Raw genomic sequence first — 21,889 nt, forward strand, 5'->3', positions numbered from 1 at the left:
AGATGACTGGAACATCTCTGTTGGCAAAGGGAAGTGTTTGTGGTCTTTACACCTACCTCCGTGTAGGATCAACAGCAATGGCTCTTGGCTCACTGAGGTCACTGTTGAAAAGTGTCCTCCTCCTGCTTCCATCTGCAGTGGCCACCGAGATGGTCTTGTTTCCAGAATCCGTCCAGTAGATATTCTTATGAACCCAGTCTATTGCCAGTCCTTCAGGAGAGTTCAGCTGGCTGTCTATCAGAATCACCTGCTCAGCTGTGTCACTCGCTTTGTCAATGTAGGCACTGCAAAGACAGGGCTTGTCACTGGACTGGCACACGGCACAGGGAGGGCTGCGCACATGTGTGTGGGGTTGGAATGCAGCCAGCTGAATGCCAGGCAGCACCACTGCATCCCCACAGAAAGGAAGTGCATGTGTGGCAGCATGATTGACATAGAAACCCTTATGGCTGCAACCTTCCACTTTCTCCTACAACTTGCTCTTATTTCCCTGTATCTGGATGGCAGGCATTTCCGGAAGAGGGAACTGTCATTTTATTTTGCTACCTGCTTCCTGCTATAACTGCACAATTCAGCAAAACATTTGACTTCAGGCATGTTAACTTCAATAGCATCGCTTCATGGGATTTATGGACATCAGAAATATAATCTCCAGTGCTCTGCTGAACAGAGTTGAACTCAGTATGCAAATAAATGTGCTTAAATGTATTGCAGAATTAGGACCTGTGTAACTAATCATGATTCATCAAAGGAATTCATGGAGCTGTACTAATTTGGCAAGTGATCTCGTTAGATACAAAGAAAATGTTCACTAAATATCAGTGGCAGCCTCAAAATCTTTCAAAATGCTAATGAAAGGCAGCAAACTCTACATGATGTTTCATAAATAACTCAATGTGGCCCCTACAAGCACACAGGCTGATTCTGGTCTTTTGCCCCTGCATCAATATCTGTTGCAATGCATGGACTGAGATGGAGTTACTCTGAGTTTGCATCAGCGTTTCCAAGAGCTTAGTCTGACTCATAGAATAACTCAGTACATCCTAAAAAGTTATACAACAGCAGAAAGTTTTGCACAGCTCAGTCTGCAGAAAAAGTGGGACTTGTAACAAAGCTAATGGAAGCAGGACTAAGAAAGAGAAAACTTGTGCTGTTTGGAAGAAGCAAAAGGCTTGGTATAGCCGTGTTCAGGATATGAAACTGTATCCCCAGCATCCCAGGGCACTCACTGTCAGAGAGCTGCAGAAGGAGCCGTGTGTCTTGAGTACTTCTCTGTGCATGAACACAAAGCCCTTACCTACTCCTGCCCGTGCCTGCAGTGAAAGCAGCTAGCTTTTCTCCTGAAGCATCTCCCCATTTTCAGAGCCCCACAGGCCCACTCACGGTACCTGCCCAGCTATTCCAGTGCTTAACACTCAGCCCAGCCTGGGCAAACCTCCCTGCCGATGGCACAGGAGCCACCACCACAGCCTGCAGAAACCTTGGCTTGGCTCCCACACACTGAAACTAATCAACCTTTGCCTGATCATTAGCTAAAACCCAGAACAAATCACTGTAGAAACTGCAATAGGGTGCAATAGCTATGCAAATCAGAATATACATGGGGGATTTTCAGCGCATAAATTAAATGTATTTTTGACCGGGCACACTCACAAGCTCCAGTACATACTGCGATGGATGCCATAAAAACAGCTGAAGGGGAAGGGAGAATGAGAATCACAGAACGTGTACCGTGGTCAAGTGCTGTGAATTGAAATCCAGTCTACCAGAGATGACAGTGGGCAGCTACTCCAGTGGGTATCTGTGTTGCTACCTCCTTGCTCCCACCCACCATTTGCCTCCTTTGTGCTTTCAGATGCTAAGTCCTTTCTTGATTTATGTGCAGCAAGCACACAACGCAGCAGCAGTCTCGCTAAGCATCGCTCAGCAACGCTGATGATGATTTAGTGTGAATCATTATTATGACTCAGTAAACGAGTCTAAGTATAATCAGTATAAAAACCCCAAATGCAGCAGGATCTATTATTGACGAAAAGCCTTCCTGTATTATCAAAGCAGGTAACTGCACAAGCCCCTGATTTATCAATTCCTAAAAAAGCTTACAAAGTCTGGGGCACAACAGGTAATCCAGTCAGGGAAGAAAAGCCCTCAGGTTCGCTGTCCCCTGCGCTCCTCTCTACAGACTGTCCTTAGGGGGTACAGGTTGAGCCACAGCTTTGGAAAGACATCAAAACACACCCCCTTTCTTGCCCCTTACCTGTAGATTTTTCGGTAGAACAAATCACACCAATATATTCTGTTTGTTGACACCTCCACATCCAGCGCCACAACGTTCTTCAGCATGGGAATGATGCGAGAGTAGTCCCTTTTCACTAGGTCTATCTTACGAACCTCATGGCGATTGGTGAAAATCAGGTACGGACTCTTGCCTACCACAGAAAATCAGCGCATTTGTCATTTTAGCAGCTGACCCAAGGGCTGGATTCAGCTTTCATTTCTCAGACAACAACAGAGCCATCAGTTGCTGCTAGTTCTGCTTTGCAAGGGAGCTTTACACCGCACCAGAAGCAAGTGTAAACCGCTCCCAGAGGCAGCGCTGTCACATGCGGACAGGGAGGACCGCAGCACCGCTGTGGTGGCCAGATGCACACTGGCTGCTGGTCTCCCTGTTCCACTAAGCCACAAGCAAAACTCTGGGGAATGTCCTCACCTCCAGTTACACATTTTAGATACAAAATACACGGGCCAGATTTTGGTGACTCGTGACCAGGACAGGAAAGAGACAGCCCTCTGGGCTGGCTGGAGGGAAGGGAGGCAGCCAGACTTGAGGCATGATAAAACCACACTGAATCCCGCAAAGCCAGGACTGGTTGCCAGGGAGGAGTTTCAGACTGTCACTTACATGCAGAGCTCACACAGTCCACTTGAGCACTCGGGCTCAGGCAGTTCACATCTCTGTTTGCAGGGCCAAAGCCTGCAGCCTGGGTGCTGGCGATACTGCTACTGCAGTCATGTTCTCAGGCCAGTGCCTCTCAAGCAGCAAAAGTAGACCGGGACACATAGAAACCCCACAGTTATTTTGCTTAGAAGACCACAGGCACCAACTTGGTCTCCACAGTTACTCGCTGTGGGCCCTGTGGAGGCTGGTTTCCTATGGTAGGAGGCAGACACCTGTGTCTCTAGGCTCAGACCAAGAGGTGCCTGTCCTTGCCCTCTGCAGGTAGCACAGCACGTGATTCTCTGTGTTCTTAAGTGTCACTAAAATCAGCTGTGAGTCAAACAGCTGAAGCTTTAGTTTGCTCTTTGTGCACCTTCCTGTCTGAGGCAGGGACAGGATGGGACGCTCAGAACGAGTTTTAGTGGGTTAGACTGGTTTGTCTCCAACAGTGGCCAGTAGAAGGTACTAGCGAAGAGGGTCTTTCCATTGGGAAGGACAGAAGGGTATTGAGGAACATGATACTGAAAGGAAAGAGCTGGGAATAAGGTTCTAGCTCTGGAACACACTGTGCTGCAGGGCTCCCAGCACAGACTCTGGAGCACAACAGAATTTTCTGATGAACAAGCAGATCAGTGTCCCAGGATTCGGGTCAGTCCTAACTCACTGCAGGTGTGAGACCAACAGTCTTTATGAGGACAGCAGGACACTGTGCATACCATATAGAACCTGGGAAGAAAGAGGCCATGTGGATGTGCAGGATAACACTAGAGAAGCAATTCTGTGTTGCAGGTAACTCGTCCTTCCCCAAGAGACCCACTATGTCCATTAAAGAAACCCCCGGCCGCCTAATGCTCAGCCTTGCACAGTTCAACTTTCTGTGCCTCTGACATTAACCTTCATCTTACAATAAGGTCGAGCAAACTGCTGCTGTTCATGTTGGTATCTGTGTGGGAGGGCGGAGAGGTGGCTAACCTACCATGTTTTAATCAGGATGTTTTCTTCCTTTTGTTACTTCTACCACTAAATGTTTTTGCTGCACTGTTTTTAAAAACACCTGTCAAGAGACCTTCTTTTCTAGTTTCAGCTTCAAACAGCCAACTAGTGACTGTAATCTTGCTCTGTACACTGTTAAAATATTCTGATCTGCGTGATCAGTAGTTCTTGCCTAGAGACGCATCTGCTATCACTGCAGCAGTTCCGTGCTGCTCCAAATGAGATGTCTTCGCTTGCTTGCTTTGCTAGTTTCCTTTTGTTTCTGCACCCTAGCCTCAGCCCTGCAAGCATGTTTTCTTATCAGAGTTGTGATGTTGAGCAAGCAGCGTTGAAGTGCCTGTGGTGGTGTCTTACCTACAGCTTTGCAGTTCTTGGACAGGGTGTCCATCTCATATCCCTCGTAGCACTCGCATTTGTAGTCTCCCTTGTAATTAATGCAGATCTGGCTACAAGCGTCTGGATTCTCACATTCATCTATGTCTGAAAAGAGTGTTTGAAACCCATCAATAACTTGAAATCAAACCATCTGTGATGGAGCAATGCTGAAGTGAATATAATCACGTCTCTGTATGGTGAAACACAAGGGACTGCTGTTTGCATGTAAATTACCTCCACACGTTTTTTTATCCAGAAGCTTGTATCCGGGCGGGCATTCACATTCGTAACCAATCTTCAAGTCTTTGCATATGTGTGAGCAACCACCGTTGTTCATAGAGCATTCATTAATACCTGGAAGGGGTATACAGATTATCCATGACAAAGCAGGGCTTTCAGTCGTAAGATTGAATAAAATTCAAGAGATGCCCTCAGAATTTTTTCCCCCAGATCAGCTTTTGGTAGCCAGAAGCTGGCCGCATAGACCATAAGTGACTTCACAGATAGGAAGCCACCACCATATCACTTTCTTGCACTTTATTATTCCAAACCAACACTGTAGGGTTGTTTGGACTGAAAGCTAGTGGCTAAATGAACAGGGAGCCCTGGGGACACAGCGTATGTGAATCTCTGCATCTCATCCCATCAGAGAGCTGCTGCTCTGAGCATGTTCTGCCACATGTGAGAAACTTCAAGGGACCTAAGGGCTCTCTCCAGGAGACTCCTCCTTCCCTATGCGCTGGTTCATGTTGACTTTTCTGAACAGTCTCTCTGAGCTTTAATAATTCATGCTGGGGGAGTCTCATCTCCCAGGGGCCAGCTATTTTGAAATACTGTACTATTTTCCCATCTAGTTCCAAGGAACCATCTATGTGAAAATTCCAGAAAACACCAAAGCACAGTCTGTCCGAGAATCTCCATTAGCACTGAGATACAGTCCTCCCACAAACGGATCCCACATGACAGTCTCTGCTGGCAGCCTGCATCAGCCCAAGTGTGCAATTTATGAAGCAACAGCCCCCATCCTCTCCTGGATCCCTGTTTAATCCAAGGCCATCGCTCTGATCCTGCTTTCAAGTGCTGAAATGAAAAACAGACTAAATGGATCCTTGTAACTAGAACTGAATGAGAGGCTGAGGAAAGCTACTTTCCTGTTTCTTGTTGTAATTAACCTACACAAGGTGAGAGAAAGTCCTCTAAGTAAGACTGCTGAACAGGGAGTTCAGCAGAACAGAAGCTGTGGGATTTCAGGGATAGTGGGCTCACTAGAACTAGTGAAACTGATTTGCTTCAATCTATAATGGAATTAAAAGGCAAATTTTTCATTTATCTTTTACTACTTGCTTCCCTGCACACTGCAGGTGAGCAGTACAGCAGAGCCATTAAACCAGTGCTCTTGGAAGAAAACAAAAACAACCACAAGCCAGTTAAGTCAGTGAGGCTAGGAAAATACCATGCCAGAAGGAATCCCATCTCAGCTCTGGGATGCTTTCGCCTTCCTATCAAAGACACATACCCAAAGATGTCATTACATTATTAATAAAGCAGGTTCACTAGGCTCCAACAAGGTGTCCACAGAATTGCACTGTGCGTTGTCATTGTTCAGTGATGTTTATTAATAGTATCACCGGTTCCGAACGTGCAGAGGCCTCTAGCAAACTGGGTCACAAACATGCACAACTGCTCTCTGCAAAATACTACAAAGGCTGTTGCAGCTAACAGGCAAACCCTCACCTCAGATGAGTCCAATGGTTTCAAAAGTGCTTTACGGAATGGATTTAGACGCTGTAAGTCAAGTGCTGGTTCACTTGCTGCACTTCTCAATAGGAGCTGAGGAGGAGCCAGGCACGTTAGTAACTGTTAGCCTGTTCTCTTTCTGCTGGGCAGCTGCTGCCCATTACCCAGGCTTCGGCAGTATGTTCACTGCCTGCCTAAAATAAGACAAGTGATGTTCTGTCTTCTGCCATGCTTTTTTGGGGGAATCTTGGAGGGCACTGCAGTGTCTAGCACACAGCTAGACAGACACACCAAGATGAGGAACATGCCCTGCACCTCCTGCCTTCTGCATGGATTACTTGTGCGTGGGCGTTACGTTCGCAGCAATCCACATCATTCTGCACTCTTAAAGAAACATGTTTCCTTGGGGGTTATTCTCTGCTCAGCTTCCTAACTCAAACAACACTTCGCTGCCCACCTGGGCCTGCACCAAGTCAGCCATGGCATCACTGTGAGGTTAAGCATCAAGCCCAGCTGTGCTGTGTCACTGCCCAGTCTCCTAAGACAAACTGGGCTGCCAGCGTTGTTAGGAGACCTCCACAGACAGACAAGTTGCAACACCCACTCAGAAAAACAGGGAGATGTGGATTAGTGTGGAAGCAAGCAAGGGTATACTGAAAGCACAAGTTAAAGGCATCCTCGCTAGGTGTGCACACACGCTTCTTGTCTTCATACAGAAGGAGAGACTGACAGTTCTTCCTGAATGTGAGTTATCTAAGAGGCAGGCACTGAGCTCCACGCTACTGGTGCTCCATGATGTCATGGAAAAGGATGCTTGCCTGAGGCACTTCTGCACTGGGGAAAAAACCAACTGTGTTTGAGTAATGCTCCGGTTTGAGGCGGGTGCCCACAATGCCTGCTGGGAGAGGTGGGAGAGGGGCTGCCCTAGGGAGAGCGGCACAGCTCTCTGGCCTGGGCTTTCCCTTCTGCTGACGCTGACAGTCCCGGTGCAGACCCGGCTCTCATGACTTGCGCATGCTCGCTAGCCCAGAGCTGGCAGGACGCTGCAGAGAGCAACCTGCTGTCATTCTAAGGGAAGCAGCAGCAAGATTTCAACCCCAGAAATGGCTGAAGTAATCTCTCGGTGATTGCTGCCACCCTCTGTGTTTACACCTTCAAAGCATGTTCCCAATACAAAATTTTTATGATGCTATCATCATCTTACAATTGAAAGATAATTTGGGCAATGAGGCTAAATAAACTGGTCTGTGCTGTGGAGGACATGAGTAGCTGGGGAGAGGGGGAATTCCTGGTTCCTAGTCCCGTGCTCAGTTCATACACCCCCCTCCAAGAATAAAAGCTGAGCTGAGAAGGGCACAGTTCAAACGTACAGATGATCAGATTAGGCTACTAATTATATTCATATGAAGGGTGATGAGAGAATAAAGGCAAGGAAAGAGGAGAAGAGTGAGAAATAGCATTAGCAGCTACATGTGGTTACACTCAAAGCTGTGAGCACCAGATGGAGGAGAGGGGAAGCAGTTACAACAGGAGCAACACGTAGAAGGCAAGTACTGTACCACATTCTTTCAGAGGCTCGTCAGACCAGTCCCTGCAGTCTCTATGTGAATCGCACACTTTGCCTCCGTCAATGCACTCTCCACTCTTACACTGAAACTTGCTGGGACTTTCACATGCTGACTCTGTCGTGTTGGGCAAGAGAGGAAAGCAACTAAGTTAGACGAGACTCATGACAACAAAAAGCCTGACATAAAGCTTCAAGAGGGTGTCGTTAGCAGAAATGGGATGGGATTAAGAACATGAACATTAAGTCTGAGTATCATGCAAGGAACTTCTCAAGCCATGCAGTCTGCCTGATCAGCACAATCATCACTCCCAAGCAACCCCGCTGCCAACAGCTTAAACCCCTGCAGGAAGCAGCCTGCCATGGCCTAGAGGAGCAGCACAGGCCTCTTCCCTTTCCAATGGCCACGCAGCTCCTGCAGGCTTACGCCAGGGAGCGTGAGGAGCGCAGAGTGGTCTGTACCTACCTTGGACGCAGCCTGCCTCGTCACTGTTGTCAGGACAGTCATGCACCTTGTCACACTGCTTTGCTCCATGGATACAGGTCCCATCACCACACTGGAATTCATCCGGCCGGCAGGTCACCAGAGCTTTAAGACAACATTCAAGCATTAGCCACAGAGGACGTGAATCTTTTGTGTAGCACCTTTTACTCACGTACCTCTGACACTACTGGAGTTTTGCACCCTCTGCCAGCAAATGTCACAGAGCACTGGCTGCTTCCATTGCAACAGAGGCATCAGTTGCCTCAGCCACTGCCCTCCTGTGCCCCTCTGCCATCCCAGGTCACCCTCTATGTCGTTGGGAAAAAAACCCCAGAGCCCGTATGAGCAGATCTAGTCAAAACAGAATCAGTGCAGGCAGTGAAGCTTCTCAGGTGAGACACAAGAAAGCAAGCAGGCAGCAGAACTACCGGCAGTGGAGCCCCTCTGTGAGAGGCCAGGCTGCTTTTCAACTATGAGTGCAGAGTAGCACCGGGTAGGCAAAGGCAGCTGCTCCTCAGCTCTCCTTCCTTCAGAAAAAAAATGTATTTAAGATATATTTCAAAACATGCTCAGGCTAAGGGCACGGGCAAGAGACATGTATTGACTGTCTCTGCCAAAGCCAGCGCGGTCACACTAGCGATGAAGCTAGCCACACAGCCACCATCATGAGGGTGGGTTATGAGGTGCCCATGAGCCGAGAGACCACTGGAAGGCAGAAGAGCTCCACTATGCTGTAGCTTGGTGTTTCTTGGGGTTACAGGCCAAAACCATCTCCACAGTGTCAGGCCACATTTCAAGTCTGAAGCTCATTTGCCCAGGTCAAATTATTACAGACTCAGAACAGATCTGATGAACAGCAAAGCTGGAGAAAAAAGGAAACGGGCAGCTGCACTGACCGTACTAAAAGCAGTCGTATTTCCCTCTCCAGGGTTACACTAAGTGAGAGACCTCTCTAGCTGGGACCAGACTCGTGCTGACAAAGGGTACAGGCACTCACCAGCCAGCGAAGGGCTGCAGCCTGTAGTTCACTAGCAGAACAGCTCCTCATTCCCAGGACATGGTCTGCAGCTTGCTTCTGAGGGGCCTGTCTTACAGATGTTTTCTTAAAATCCTATTAAGGCAGCGTACCCTGGAGAGCTCTTGATTCTAGCCTTTCCATCTCGCTGATTGCGTCCTGGTATCACATGACAGAAAATTACTGCCTCTGAGTAGCTAGAGGAGGCCAGCACTGATGTTACTACGTGGGAGGTGAAAGCTATGTGGCAGACCTTCCCTGACAATTTGAAAAACTAGTCCTAATACAAAAATTACCACTTTCAGATAACCCAGGAAGAGCCACAGACATGAAGTGAGCTAGCATCGATACCCTGAAGTATTAGTTGCACAAAGGCTCAGCATTAGTGGTGACTGCATCCCACAGGATGCAGGATCCAGATTCATGACTGCTTCACTGGACTTAGCTCTAGCACATCTTCAGTCAGAGAAGGGCACAAGAGACAGGAAAAGCCCCAACTGCAGGGCTGGTAGAAGGGAGAAATCCTGCCTTTAGAAATACACAGTATTCACATGAGGGAAGTTTGGAAATAGCACTGCTTCTTGGAGAGGAAAGCCATATGCACTATATTCACAAAAAGCTGCAAAGCAAGAAAAAAATCCCAAGCAATAAGCATAGTTATGGGACCAGCTGTGTCACCACATTTCAGCTAATAAACTCAGGCTCAGAAGTGGAGAACCTCAGTGGGATATCTGGGACAGCAGCTCCAAACTAAGCATGCAGGAACTGCTGCTCTAAAGGGAGAAAAATGAAGGAAAGGAAGAAACAAAGTCGTGGCCTGGGAGAATCACAGACCACAGATCTGGAAGTGGCACTGAAAGCTCCTGCAGGGAGGCAGAGACACTCCTGCTCGAACCATTCCTGCCAAGTACAACCACCTGCCTGGAGAAGCCCTGACAATGGAGAGACCACTTTGCCCCTAGGCAATCCTGGCTTGTCCAAGCTAAACCTTGGCCATTGCAAAGCTTTTCCTACTGGCTATCTGAAAATCCCCTTGCCACAATTATTTCTCATCTTCACCCCCAACATGTGAAGCATGTTTACTTCACCTTTTCTGTAGCAACTTCTATACGTGGAAAGGATGGTCCTCCATTGCTGACTGTAATTATTAACCCCCTACAAACGTATAACACATAATTAAAGCCATTGGGGGCCCTGTCTTTCCTGGAGCAGGAACAGGTCTCCAGTTCATCAAGTAAATCTGCATGACAACAGCTACAGATTTGGAAGACAGCTGTTATAAAACCTACTAAATGTCCTCAACTGTAAAAGCTCTTCCAAAAAGCAGTTATAGCTAGATGCTAAGAATAGAAATGTTTCTAATCCTAAAACAAATTAAAATGAAGGATAATTTTGCAGGAATTGCAAAGACAATGTCGCACAAGCATTGCAAGACAGAGAAAAATGACAGCACAGCCTCTTAGCTGGGTGGCTACAGGGACTGCAACACACAGACGTGGGACTGTACAAGATCTCTGCACAAAGCTTTTGCTTCAAAAAGAAGAGACAGAAGTTTGGAGACCAGGCTTGGTTTCCTGGCTGAATTCTCATTCCAGCAGAGATGTGGAAGTTCAGACCTTTGAGGAATGGCCCCTGAGCCTCCTAATAGACATCTAAAAAGAGCAGATACTGTAAGAACTCTTACTAATCACAAAGATATTCAAATACATATACAGAATTTCTATTTTTTGGTGTGTTTTTTCAGTAGGAGGAGAGAGAATGCTATATACCTGGCCTGGAGAACATAGTTTGAGGGGAGTGGGCCAGGAACTTTGCTATCCTGAAGCTGGGACACAAACCCATCTCAGCACCACTGTCAAGAGCTGACAGCAGTTTGCCATCAGGGCCCTTCCCAAAGCAGAGCAATATCCCAAGAAGAGGGAAGAGCTGTGCTGTTTATTTGCAGAAGATGTTCAGAAAATTGCTATGCTATTTTGGAGGGTTTAAATCAGTGAAATCTCAGCAGTATTATAGCCACCTCTTCTGCTCCACAAATCAAATATGAAACAATTTACCAAAGCTCTGCTAAATTAACAGGTGCACTCAGACACGCTTCCCATTTGCGAATACTGGGCACAAAGCTGTATTGCTCAGATTCAGCAGATATATTCTAGAATACAAGTCTGAACGTGTGTTTCTTCTGTTGTTCCCCCACCCCAAAGGAACTTAATCTCAAGAAAACCCCATCATTTGCAAAATGCATCAATCCCATTTTATAGGTGGGGAGACAGAGGCACAGAAGAAGTGTGAGGTCTCAAGGGATCTATTTTCTAGATGTCAATTGTAAGCATTATTTAGTCTCCCTCCCGGATGCCCTAATGTGAGTTGCAAAGGACATTTTAAAATATAACCATTCCAGATTTGGAGACTAATAAATCTAACCCAATGTTCATTTTATAAATATATATACATACTTGAATATATATGCTAGGGAAAAAAACCCAACCACTCAATGTTCTCACACAGCTTTCCTGAAATGACTCATTCCCTCCTATTTATTTGCTGTCTCGCTGCCAAAACCTGTTCACCAATTGTCACCCTTCATTTCTGCTCTGCTTGTTCTTTCCCCCCAAAATGCTTATAACAAACGACTGGTGATGGCCTCATAACTTTTTTTTTTTTAAAAGCATTAGCTCCCATCCCTCAATTTTGTACAATGCAAGCCCCATATGATTCCCCTTTCCTCCAAGAGAAGATGTAGTGCTGGAATCTGCAGTTTTAAACAAGTCAAACCTAGTGGTACTTGTGCCACCCCTGTTGCTAAGAGAATAGAGCAGTGTCATACACCTGTAACTCCCTGTGTGCCACGCAATACTGATCTCAAAGTAAGAATTCCTGGAGAGGAAAATAATAAAGGTCAATCCCTGAACTCTTCAGTCCAACAGATGGACACTGATGCTGAGTTTCCATAGCTCTCAAATGTCACTTTCTTACTGCAGGCTTGTGCATCCAAGCAGCGGCTGCATTTAGGATGGGGAAGCAACATCGGTTTTCACTCTGGCCCAGTCGACCCATCAGCTACACAAGCACCCAGTGCTGCAAGTCCTCTCCTGGCTACTACTACTTTGGAGACTTCCCTCCTCGCGGCATGAACAGCAGCCGGCTTGTGCGCCTCTGTGGCACTGGGGTGACTCCTGGTTTGCCTGGTCTAAAGGGCAGAACCAGGCACGCCGTACGGAGGAGCACTGCAGCAGCTGAACCATGGGGCTTTGAATCCCGCTGTTGCCTGGCCCACAGGGCTGTACGCAGCAGCAGCAGCAGCAGCTTACGTGCTCGTTTCTCCTGGGGAGATAAGCTTTACGTTGCGCTGTACAGAGACTTACTGGAGAAAACCTCGGGTGCTAAACCCCCCACTAGTCAGAGAGATATAATTGTCCCAAGTCACTTCTGCCACATTTCCTCCTTCCTCCACTGGTTGTCAGCACCGTGCTGCGCTGCGTCCTCTGCCCCAGGGAGGCTGCCCTTGGCACATCTGGAGGTGCTACTAGATGAAGCCGCTCTGTAGCCAAGGGATGCTGTCAGAGCTGTGCTCCTTTTGGGCCTCGCTTCTCGGCAGTTTGAGCTCATTAGTTTGAGTTTCATTACATCATCAGCTGGATATTGCTGGTGTCTCTCAGATCAAGGAAATAAGCTGGGGAACAGAGTGCTCCTGACTTGGCAGGGTACATGGGCACAATCCTGCTCCCCTCACCCAGCGCAGTATCCAAGTAAATGGTGCCTGTGGACTTAAAACAATTCCTTTCAAGGAGACAACAGGGACTGAAATTTTAGACATTTCATTGGAAAGCGCCACCGGTAAGGCGCTCCCCTCTTTCACCACTCTGAAATAGAAGGGGGCTCGCCTTTCCCTCTCCTGAGCTGTCTAAACTCAGCCATCCTGCCAGGCTGCCATCACTGCAGGGAATGCAGCCTGTGGGACAGGTATCAGTTCTTCTGGGAGTCCCCTGTGCCAGACACCAGTTCTTCACCTGTGTTTGTCACGTGGGCCTAGCCACTGCCTCCTGAGTCAGAGGGGACAGAAGTACAGCATTGTCTGCAGGAGGTCTCAGAACAAAAACAGGCACCAAACAACACAGGCTGTCCCAGCCAGCGGTGCACATCTCCACTGGATGTGTCACTTCGTACTGCAATGGATGCCAGGAACCAGCTTTGTCTCCTGACTCCACTGTCCCTGTGATGCTTCAGACCCTGGCAGCACTGCCTGGGTACCTGCTGCCCAAGAGCTTTGTCAGCTCCTGTACCACCTTCTTGGAGATGAAGAAGAAGACATTTTACCTCATCCGTCCCTACTTGGAAGGGGGTTGACAGTGATGACATACTTGTACCCAGTGGTCAAGGTTACTCTCTTCCTAACAAAATATTTGGCTTCTCCTATTCTGCTGTCACCTCTCTCCTTAAGAGTCCTTGGCTCTTGTAAAGGCACAGCAGCTCGAGGGTTACCTGTGGCTCATCCCCCTGCTCTTGCAGTGTAAACAGTGGTGTCCAGGACTTACTACATCACCCTCCTCTTGCTAAAGAAGCCACTGAATTTACATCTGTCTCTCTCTGCCCGGGACAGAGTCTGATCCCCTGCTCCTTGAAGGGCTCTCCCACATAGCTGCTCTGAGCTCACCAGCCTGGACTCAAGTGTTGTCATGGTTATGAAAAGATGGTGCTGGCAAAAGCAGTAAATTTTCTTAGGTACCTTTGCAAAAATGTCTGGTTTCTGCAGCTGGTTGCTGCCTTCCTCCCCAGAGGTGGCCCAATGTCAGAGCTGCTAAATATATACAGCTATGTAAATATTTTATTTTATTTCAATCTTGTCATTATGAATATTTTAGAAAAACATTTTGCTCTTATTTTCTTGTCTCTCTCTCTCTTCTTCCTCAGGTAAGTGACCAGCTTGAACAGTTTAGTGGCTAAAAATGGATGAAACATTCGAAATACCATGCACACCAACACCATGTTAAATGCATAAAGCCAGCTGAAAAGACATCCATTATTTATTAGCTCTGTGCCTTTATCAAGCCAAGCTCAAAGTGCATTTCAGAGGTACTGCTCTTGACTGCCTTGTTCAGTATGCTCTAACTTCAGAGGCAGAAAATTAATTATTTTTTTTCTGGTGATCATATATTCCCTTTAGCATTGTGGCTTCTAACCTCCAGGCTGTGACCCCACCATGCAGCCTGAGGGCTTTGAACATTTTTCCCATTTTCTATTCCTTGTCTTTCTAGTGAAACAAATCTCTTCAGAAGCACAGTACCATCTAACAGCTCCTGCACCTCCTCTCTGAATCCTCAAGGAAAAAGCATAAAAGGAATCTGGAATACACCTGACCCTGCTGGGCTGGGCACCCAGCCATGCCATTTGGGACACAAACGCTCCTTGTCAGGCACACAGTTGCTGCTCAGACATCAAAGACTTGCCTTAGAACACAGCCCACAGCAGCCCTCTGGCCCCTCTCCCCCACAAAGAGAAGCCCTCAGCCTTGCCCTACCCCTGCAGACACTTACGGCAATCCTGCTCATCAGACTTGTCCTTGCAGTCTTCGTCCCCGTCACACTTCCAGTTCAGGTGGATGCATTCCCCATTGCCACATTGGAACTCGTGAGCCGCGCAGGTGTTGAGGGCCTTGGCATCATAGCCACACTTCTCAACGGACTCGTCCGACTGATCCTCACAGTCCGGCTGGTTATCACAGACCCACAGCTCTGGGATGCACACGCTGTTGTTGCACTGGAACTCATTGGGGTTGCAGGTGAGAGGGGAGCATTTTCTCTCATCACTGCCATCCCCACAGTCATCGTCGCCGTCACACACGAAGATGATGGAGATGCACGATTTGTTGCTGCACTGGAACTCATTGGGAGAACAGGCTTGGGAATAAAAACAAACAGGTGAGCTGTGAGGTCTCCAACCTACCCCTCTCCACTGTGCTAGCTTTAGTCAGGACTGTCTGAGACAAGGGGGAGGGCGAGGGCACAAAAGCATTACCTTGCCTGTCCTAACGCAAAACGTTTTTCCCAATGGCAACGAGCAGGTGAGGATGCAGTGGTCATCTCCCCAGCTGTGCCATAGGGCAAGTCCTCCATGGGCCATGGGCAGCCCTGAAGGAGAAGGGGCAGCAGGGCTGAGAGAACTGCAGGTAGAAGCTGGAGGGGTGTGCAGCTGCAGCGCTGCTCTGGTGTTGAGGCAAGAGCAGCCAGGCAAGCCCCAGCGGACGGGGTGACAGCACAGAAGGAGCAGGGAGACTGCAGGGCAGGCTGGGGGTGTACTGGCGCACGCTGGTGGACTCGCACAGCGCTTCGCTTTGTTCCGCACTGACATTGCCAGCTTCCTGACTTTCAGAAGCACAGAATCAGGTTTCAGGATTTCACAGTGTGCCTGGTTTTGGACATATTAAGTGGGATGTGTAGGGTAAATATTTAGTGAGTTGAGCATCAATTTAGCTGCAATCTGCCAGTAAGGCCCTTTACAACACACTGAATGTCTTCCCTGAAAATCACAACTCAACATTAACATACAAATGAGGCGTTTGTCAGATAGGAAGCTGAGTGGAGTACTCTCCTCTGCAAGCTTAATGGACAGCTGAACCAGAGAAGCCTGCTGAAATTAAACTTTCAGGTACTCCAACAATGTGCACTTCACAGTCACTTTATTTCATCACAGTGTGGGGGAACCAAAACCCTGGAAGAAATTTTCTGTACGTACTTTTAGGTAGTTACTTAAAAAAAAAAGAGTTCTGCTTCTGCAGTTTCAGTCATCTACAGGAAAGTTATGGCTTTAATAAATTACAAGTACAATAAATATATACAAATAAATTACAAGAAAACTTTTTTTTTTTTTTTACATTGCACTTGGGAGTCTTTTTGTCTTCAGATGCAGAACTATTTACTGTCATATCTGCAGAGCCCCTATGATAAACCACACAGTTCAGCTGGCACTGATCCCTGCGATGGCGAGTGCATCTGGAAAGCAGCAGAATCTCTGTAAAGCACTTGTCATTACCCAGCTTTCATCCAACGACGGAACCTAGTGGCATTCTACTGAAATACTATGTCTGAAATACATGTTTAATCATAGAATCACTGAATGATTTGGGTTGGAAGGGACCTTAAAGACCATCCTTAAAGTTCCAACCTTCCTGCCATGGGCAGGGACACCTCCTGCTAGACCAGGTTGGTCTTACACCTGGGAATGAAACTCTATCTAGCAGTTACGTATCTAGCATGTTCATCTGTACAGGGACACTTACTTACATTCTCGCTTGCAAACTTGCTGGGCTCTGTCTGTTAACCTAAGCAGCCTGTAGTTTTACAGCACAGCATGACAATATATATACTTCTCCCCGCCTGTCCTGTGCTCTGTCCTGTTTAGTCCCAGGTTTCCCAGATGTTACTGTGTCTACCAGAGTACCAATCTGCCTAATTAAAAGAGGTTTGTCTTGGTGCAATACTACCATGCACCGACCATGACCCAAGCTCCTTCCAACAGAGGTAAATGTTACAAGAGAATCTCAGCTGCACACTGCCGTGTGCCTAACTTGACATCAATAATTAAATGCAAGAGCGTGGTCACCAAAGGAGCACCTAGTGTTAGACACTGAAGTATCATCTAGCCCATCGCTCAAGCTCCTTCTGTACTCGGTAGGGTATTTTGGATACAGAGAGATGCCCTGAACAGGCAGCTCCTGGCACCTACCTTGGGATAGAACTATCCCTTGGAGGGGCTAATATTTCTCCTCTCCAAAGAGAGGGAACTGGGATCAGACCATTAATATTAGGAGATAAATCCCTCTCGTAAGGACCCAAAATATGAGCACAGTCTGGCAGAGAAGCATCTGAAAAAAATCCAAATCTCTTTCGCATGGCAGAATTGAGACCATTAAAATGCTCCGCTTTTCACCCACATTCTGCTCTTTTTCTTCACTGAGCATGCTTTTCTATCCTTACCCCATAACTACAAATAATTAACCTCACCAATCAGTACACAGCTGTATAAACTAGCACTCTCTTTAGATGATGCATAATATGGAACTGCCAAGTGGAAATTTAAGGTAACAGTTATAATCTTACTAATCTATTCAAAAAAGGAAGCAAGAAACAGCAATATTTCTAGGGCTATGTACAGTTTCTGTAATAGATCAAGGCTGAGAAGAAGAAATGCTTTTCTGGCATTATTTTGATGAATCTCAGAAACAGATCAGTGAGCAAAATTTTGCACAGTCCTTTGATCCCTAATTTTTGACCAAGGTTGTAATGATTTGCACACTCCAAATGTGCATTAATTTCCTTTCCCCCAGCTGTAATGAGCCCATCTTTTTTCCCTTGCTGTTTTCCTGGTCCCACCTCTACCCCTCCTTGCGTCTCTATGCATTTCCCTTCAGAAATCTGCTGCATTGGCAAATTAGCAACTGATAAACATGTGTGGGATACAGACAATGGAAGTTTGCACAAAAGCTCCTCCTCTGCACCTACAAATCCCAGTACAGATATAAAATTACCGATAATCACAGCCAGAAAACAGAAGCAGTTCAGCTTTTGTAACCTCTCATGAGGACTTTCTCAGTGAAGCTTGTGAATTACTAGCTAGAAATATTGCATGGTCATGATTATTTTATTTTATTTTTAAATTAAATTTAGTGTGATGACAGCACTAGAGACTACAAGTTCTCCCTCCACTGAACACACACAGCAGTCTGGCTGTTGCTAACTCCCCCTTCCCACCATGCAGTCCTTAGGTGGGGATCAACCTCTGCAACTCGCTCAGGCAGCTAAAGCCAGGGACAGTGGCACCAGCACTGACGGGGCATCGCCTGCACTGGGACAAGGCCTAGGAGGCAGAAGAGCAGCTCTTTGCCCTTTGTGCTCAGGTCTTCCCACCTGCAATTATAGCGGCAATTACAGGACAACCAGTAAGACTGAGGGGCTGCTACCACTGTGCCATGACAAGGAGGCCACTGGACAGCCACTAGAGCTTCACAGGGGCCACTGCAGTGCGTGCACCAGCAGCACCAAATGGGAGCATGTGGTCCCTCACTACAGAAGGCTGCTCTAGGCACCTCCTGGTGAACTCAAGAATTAAAAATGCCTTTTTCTTCATTTACAGACCCAAAGGCCACCTTCAGGCCAGCTCAAATGGGACAGTTCCTTCTGGGTCACGCATGACTCCAGCAGGGACCCCCATCTCCGTGTGCAGCTGGCTCTCCTGCTGGCCATGGGAAGGCAGATAACATCCCAATTCCTCTCACCCTTCCGTTATCCTCTCTGACAGCTAAAATCCACAGGGCACGCCAGGATAAAGCAAAGTCTGCAGCTTCTAGCCACTCAGGGACTTGCTCTGGCACGAACAGGCAACAGCAGAGAAAAGCTGCTTACAATCCCGCTGCACCTAGGCAAGAGCCAGCACACTCATGCTTTTTGGGGTCCCTGCTGCACGGTTTGGTGCTGGTTTCAAGAACCTAATAAAAAGCAGCATTACAAATTAACTTACACAGCACCTGGAAAGACGAGAAGTCAAGTCCCAGGAACAGTTTACTTCACATCTCCTTTCATAAATTTGTCAGGGTACCTAGACAGTCCCATCACTACAGCATTTCACTGCCTCTAGAGCATTTCAACAGAAAATGTGCAGATAGTAATTAAATGATCACCGGGGTATTTTTGCTTCAACTTGAGCAATTTGTTTGCATTCTCTGATGTTGCTACCTATCGTAAGCTTATTCGTGCAAAACAAAGGAAACAAATATTAGCTTGCTTTCCTTAGTGCCAAAGAAATTAATAAATGTTGTACTCTAGGGTGCAAAACCTACTTCAAATGTGAAGTGATCCCAGTAGAAATCTTGGTAATGTTTGTCAAGAAGTATTTAACCAACAGGCTTCAAAGCAATAAACAAGCCTAATTACAAAAGCAGTTTTGTAGAATACTGTAATCCGTTAAGGTTCTTCACAGTTTTAAGAAGCAAAATATCACATCTAAATGACAGTGTACATGTGCTTTGGCCTATAGACAATATACACCAGAGGTGTTCTGCATTAATTTCTGCCTTGTACTGTTTACATAGAGGACAACTGTCACAGTTTTTGCCTCGCAGCCTCCAGCTGCAGTCTTGTCACATCTCTTGAGTGGAGCAGAAGCAGTCTTTGGATAGAGGAAGTTAAAAAAAGAAAAAAAAAAGGAGGGGAAAAAAAAAAAGAAAAGAGAGAGATTGTAGTTGTGGATTTAGTATTTCAGTACTGGCTGGCTCGCTTTTGCTTGGAGCCAGGATTTAACCACAGGCTTTAGTGAGCAGCCTGGTGCAGCAGGGAGAATCTTAGCTCAGGCGCTGCACCAAAAAATTAAGATAATTCTACCACATGCTTTTTAAGTGCTTATAGAGAAAAGCAGAATGTTTGAAAGGCACTCTTTGAGAACTGTAATTTCCAAAAATACATATTTGTACGTAACATTTCTACAATGGACGCCTCTACCAAGCATGGATCCTCAAATCTGGATAAAACTCAAAACATGAAACAGGATATCCATCATTAATAGGAGCTGGGAATTATGTACAATGGACTATAACTGCTGTCACTGCTAATCTTTAATTAAAGTTTTCTAGCTTTTCAGGAAGAGTCAGATATTTAATTCATCTCTCTTCTCCAAAAAAAAGTCAGTTCCTCTTGAAATTACATGAATGGCTTAAAGGAAGATAATTATTCAGTAAAGCTTGTGGTAAAGTGGATAACAGCAATTACTGATAGTGAAGACAAGAAAATAAGATGAATTATTACACTGCATTTTTCTGACACCCTTACCAAAGTTGACTTTTAAAAAGTGTGGCTCAAAATTTTGTGTTTGCTTAAACCTGGTAACAGATCTCCCAAAGAAGGCAAAGGACGATTTGCACATACTAACATTTGCACTGGGGAGGGAGAGATCTGCTGTTGATTTATCGCTGCTTCAGCACTGGCAGGAGAGGCTGGTGGACTTCAGAAACTCTCCTAAGCTGTGAAGTTTAGGATCTGAGCTCCACATGGCTACAGGAGCGGAATGCCTGAGCTCCACCTGCCCAGATATTCTGCACAAAGTGCAAACCCAGCTACCACTGCCTACGAATGAATCTCTGAGCTGGACCATGGATAAAGAGGTCACAGAGTCCAAGACAAGCTAAATTAAGTTGGAACTCCCAGGCCAGTTACCCATGCTCTCACCATGTTAGCTTTATTTAGCTAGTATTTATTTTCAGGCTTAACTGTATCTAAATTGTTTTGTCTGCAGACAATTGGTGTGCTTTACCAAATACCTGAATATTTCATACAGATCATCGGTCAAATGCCAGTCTCTAAGAGCATGGATTCATGCCTAGAAGGACAAGTTTCCCACGGAATGCTGCCCTCCAGGAAGGGCAGCAAAGGAGATGGAGGTAAATGAAGATGACCTTGAAGTGCATTGCTCTGAAAAAATGACAGGCCTCCCATGGAGGGAATAATGCAGCTGAATTGCAGTCTCACTACTAACAGTGGTTGTTGCTATGGTGATTGATACTGAAAAGCCCATATAGATGAAGACTGCAGAAGGAATAGTAATTCCTGATATTGTTCAAATCACTAATGTAGCTAAGGAGCCATCTCATGCACTCTTGCAAATTAATATTTCCATGTGCTCACTGTCTTTGTCACGTTGCTCCCCTCAAACACAAATGAGTTATTTTTCCATTCTCTGCAGCAGTATTTGCATAGTATTAGTTAATTATAATGGAGCAACCAGATGCCAAAGCCCCTGCTGATAAATAATAGTTGGTTCAAAAATGTATTTACTGATTTAGCATATATTTCCTGAGAATCACATATTCATTCAAAGTGGCTTAATTTTGTGAAAATAGAATTAATTATGACCCCACAGTTTACAGAGAGAAGCAGCTTACATACAAAAGGTATGCACATTCTGAATGTCTTCCCTGTCTTTAATCTTACTTACGTGCAATGAGGTTGCTAACTCACACCTGCTGTCTCCTCAATTTCACTTCAATCCAGGAAAGTGTTAGCAAGTTTATCACAGGTTCTTCTGGTTAAATGACTGAACATGACCCCAAAAGAAGAAAAGTGAGGCTGGGGTAGAGGGTTTAGGAGTAAAATAAAGCAGCTTGGGAGTACAAAAAGGGATGGTCAGAATGCCTAAGCTTGATACTGTGCTGCTTCTTGTTAAAATCCAAGACACTCCATGGGGATCAAGACATTATTAATACTCTTTTGTGTTCTGATGGGAATATAATCAGCTGAATCAGACTGGAGGTGTTTGGTATTAGCCAAAATTTAAATGGGAAAAAAATAGGCTGGGATGTGTTTAGTGGGTTTCTTTTCTGACTGAAAATTGGAACCTGTACGGGACAAGCTCACTCCTACTCCCTCAGACATGACTTGCTTCTTAAACTGGCAGTTTTACAAATTACACCAATTTGGCAAGTCCCTCAGAAACATCTGATAATATCCATGAAACCAACAGCTGCTCTAACACAAAATTCTGTGTTTCTCAGAAATATATAAATGTTCTTCTAGCAACCAGAACACAGATTACTGAACAAGGCCCTTGATCCTGTGACATTACACGCAAAACCCACATCACTCCCCATTTACCCAACTGCTGCTCACTTTTCTCCAGGAACAGCAATCCAAAGTGAGTCTGAATATAGGTTCAATAACTAAAAAGATGCTCTTGAAATAAAACAGTTTGCAAGGCAACTGATCTGAAGGGAAGAGTACCTTAAAAAAAGAAGCACTGAGAGAG

At 46.1% G+C, this 21,889-nt stretch overlaps 1 protein-coding gene across 3 annotated transcripts in view; it reads right to left on the minus strand.

Moving 5' to 3' along the window:
- LRP8 (LDL receptor related protein 8) overlaps window positions 1-21,889 on the minus strand; it is a 194,133-nt gene that overhangs the window by 12,236 nt on the left and 160,008 nt on the right. For 2 of the 3 annotated variants that reach the window (XM_040610753.1, XM_040610755.1), the window contains exons 5-11: window positions 14,638-15,000; window positions 8,074-8,196; window positions 7,603-7,725; window positions 4,541-4,660; window positions 4,286-4,411; window positions 2,258-2,429; window positions 57-284 (exon numbers count right to left, since the gene is read on the minus strand). In XM_040610753.1, coding sequence (XP_040466687.1) covers window positions 57-284; window positions 2,258-2,429; window positions 4,286-4,411; window positions 4,541-4,660; window positions 7,603-7,725; window positions 8,074-8,196; window positions 14,638-15,000 — 1,255 coding nt within the window. The remainder of the gene's footprint in view (window positions 1-56; window positions 285-2,257; window positions 2,430-4,285; window positions 4,412-4,540; window positions 4,661-7,602; window positions 7,726-8,073; window positions 8,197-14,637; window positions 15,001-21,889) is intronic. The other variant, XM_040610754.1, reaches the window with a different exon arrangement.

The sequence above is a fragment of the Falco naumanni genome, chromosome 11 (assembly GCF_017639655.2).
Source record: "Falco naumanni isolate bFalNau1 chromosome 11, bFalNau1.pat, whole genome shotgun sequence".
NCBI lineage: Eukaryota > Metazoa > Chordata > Aves > Falconiformes > Falconidae > Falco > Falco naumanni.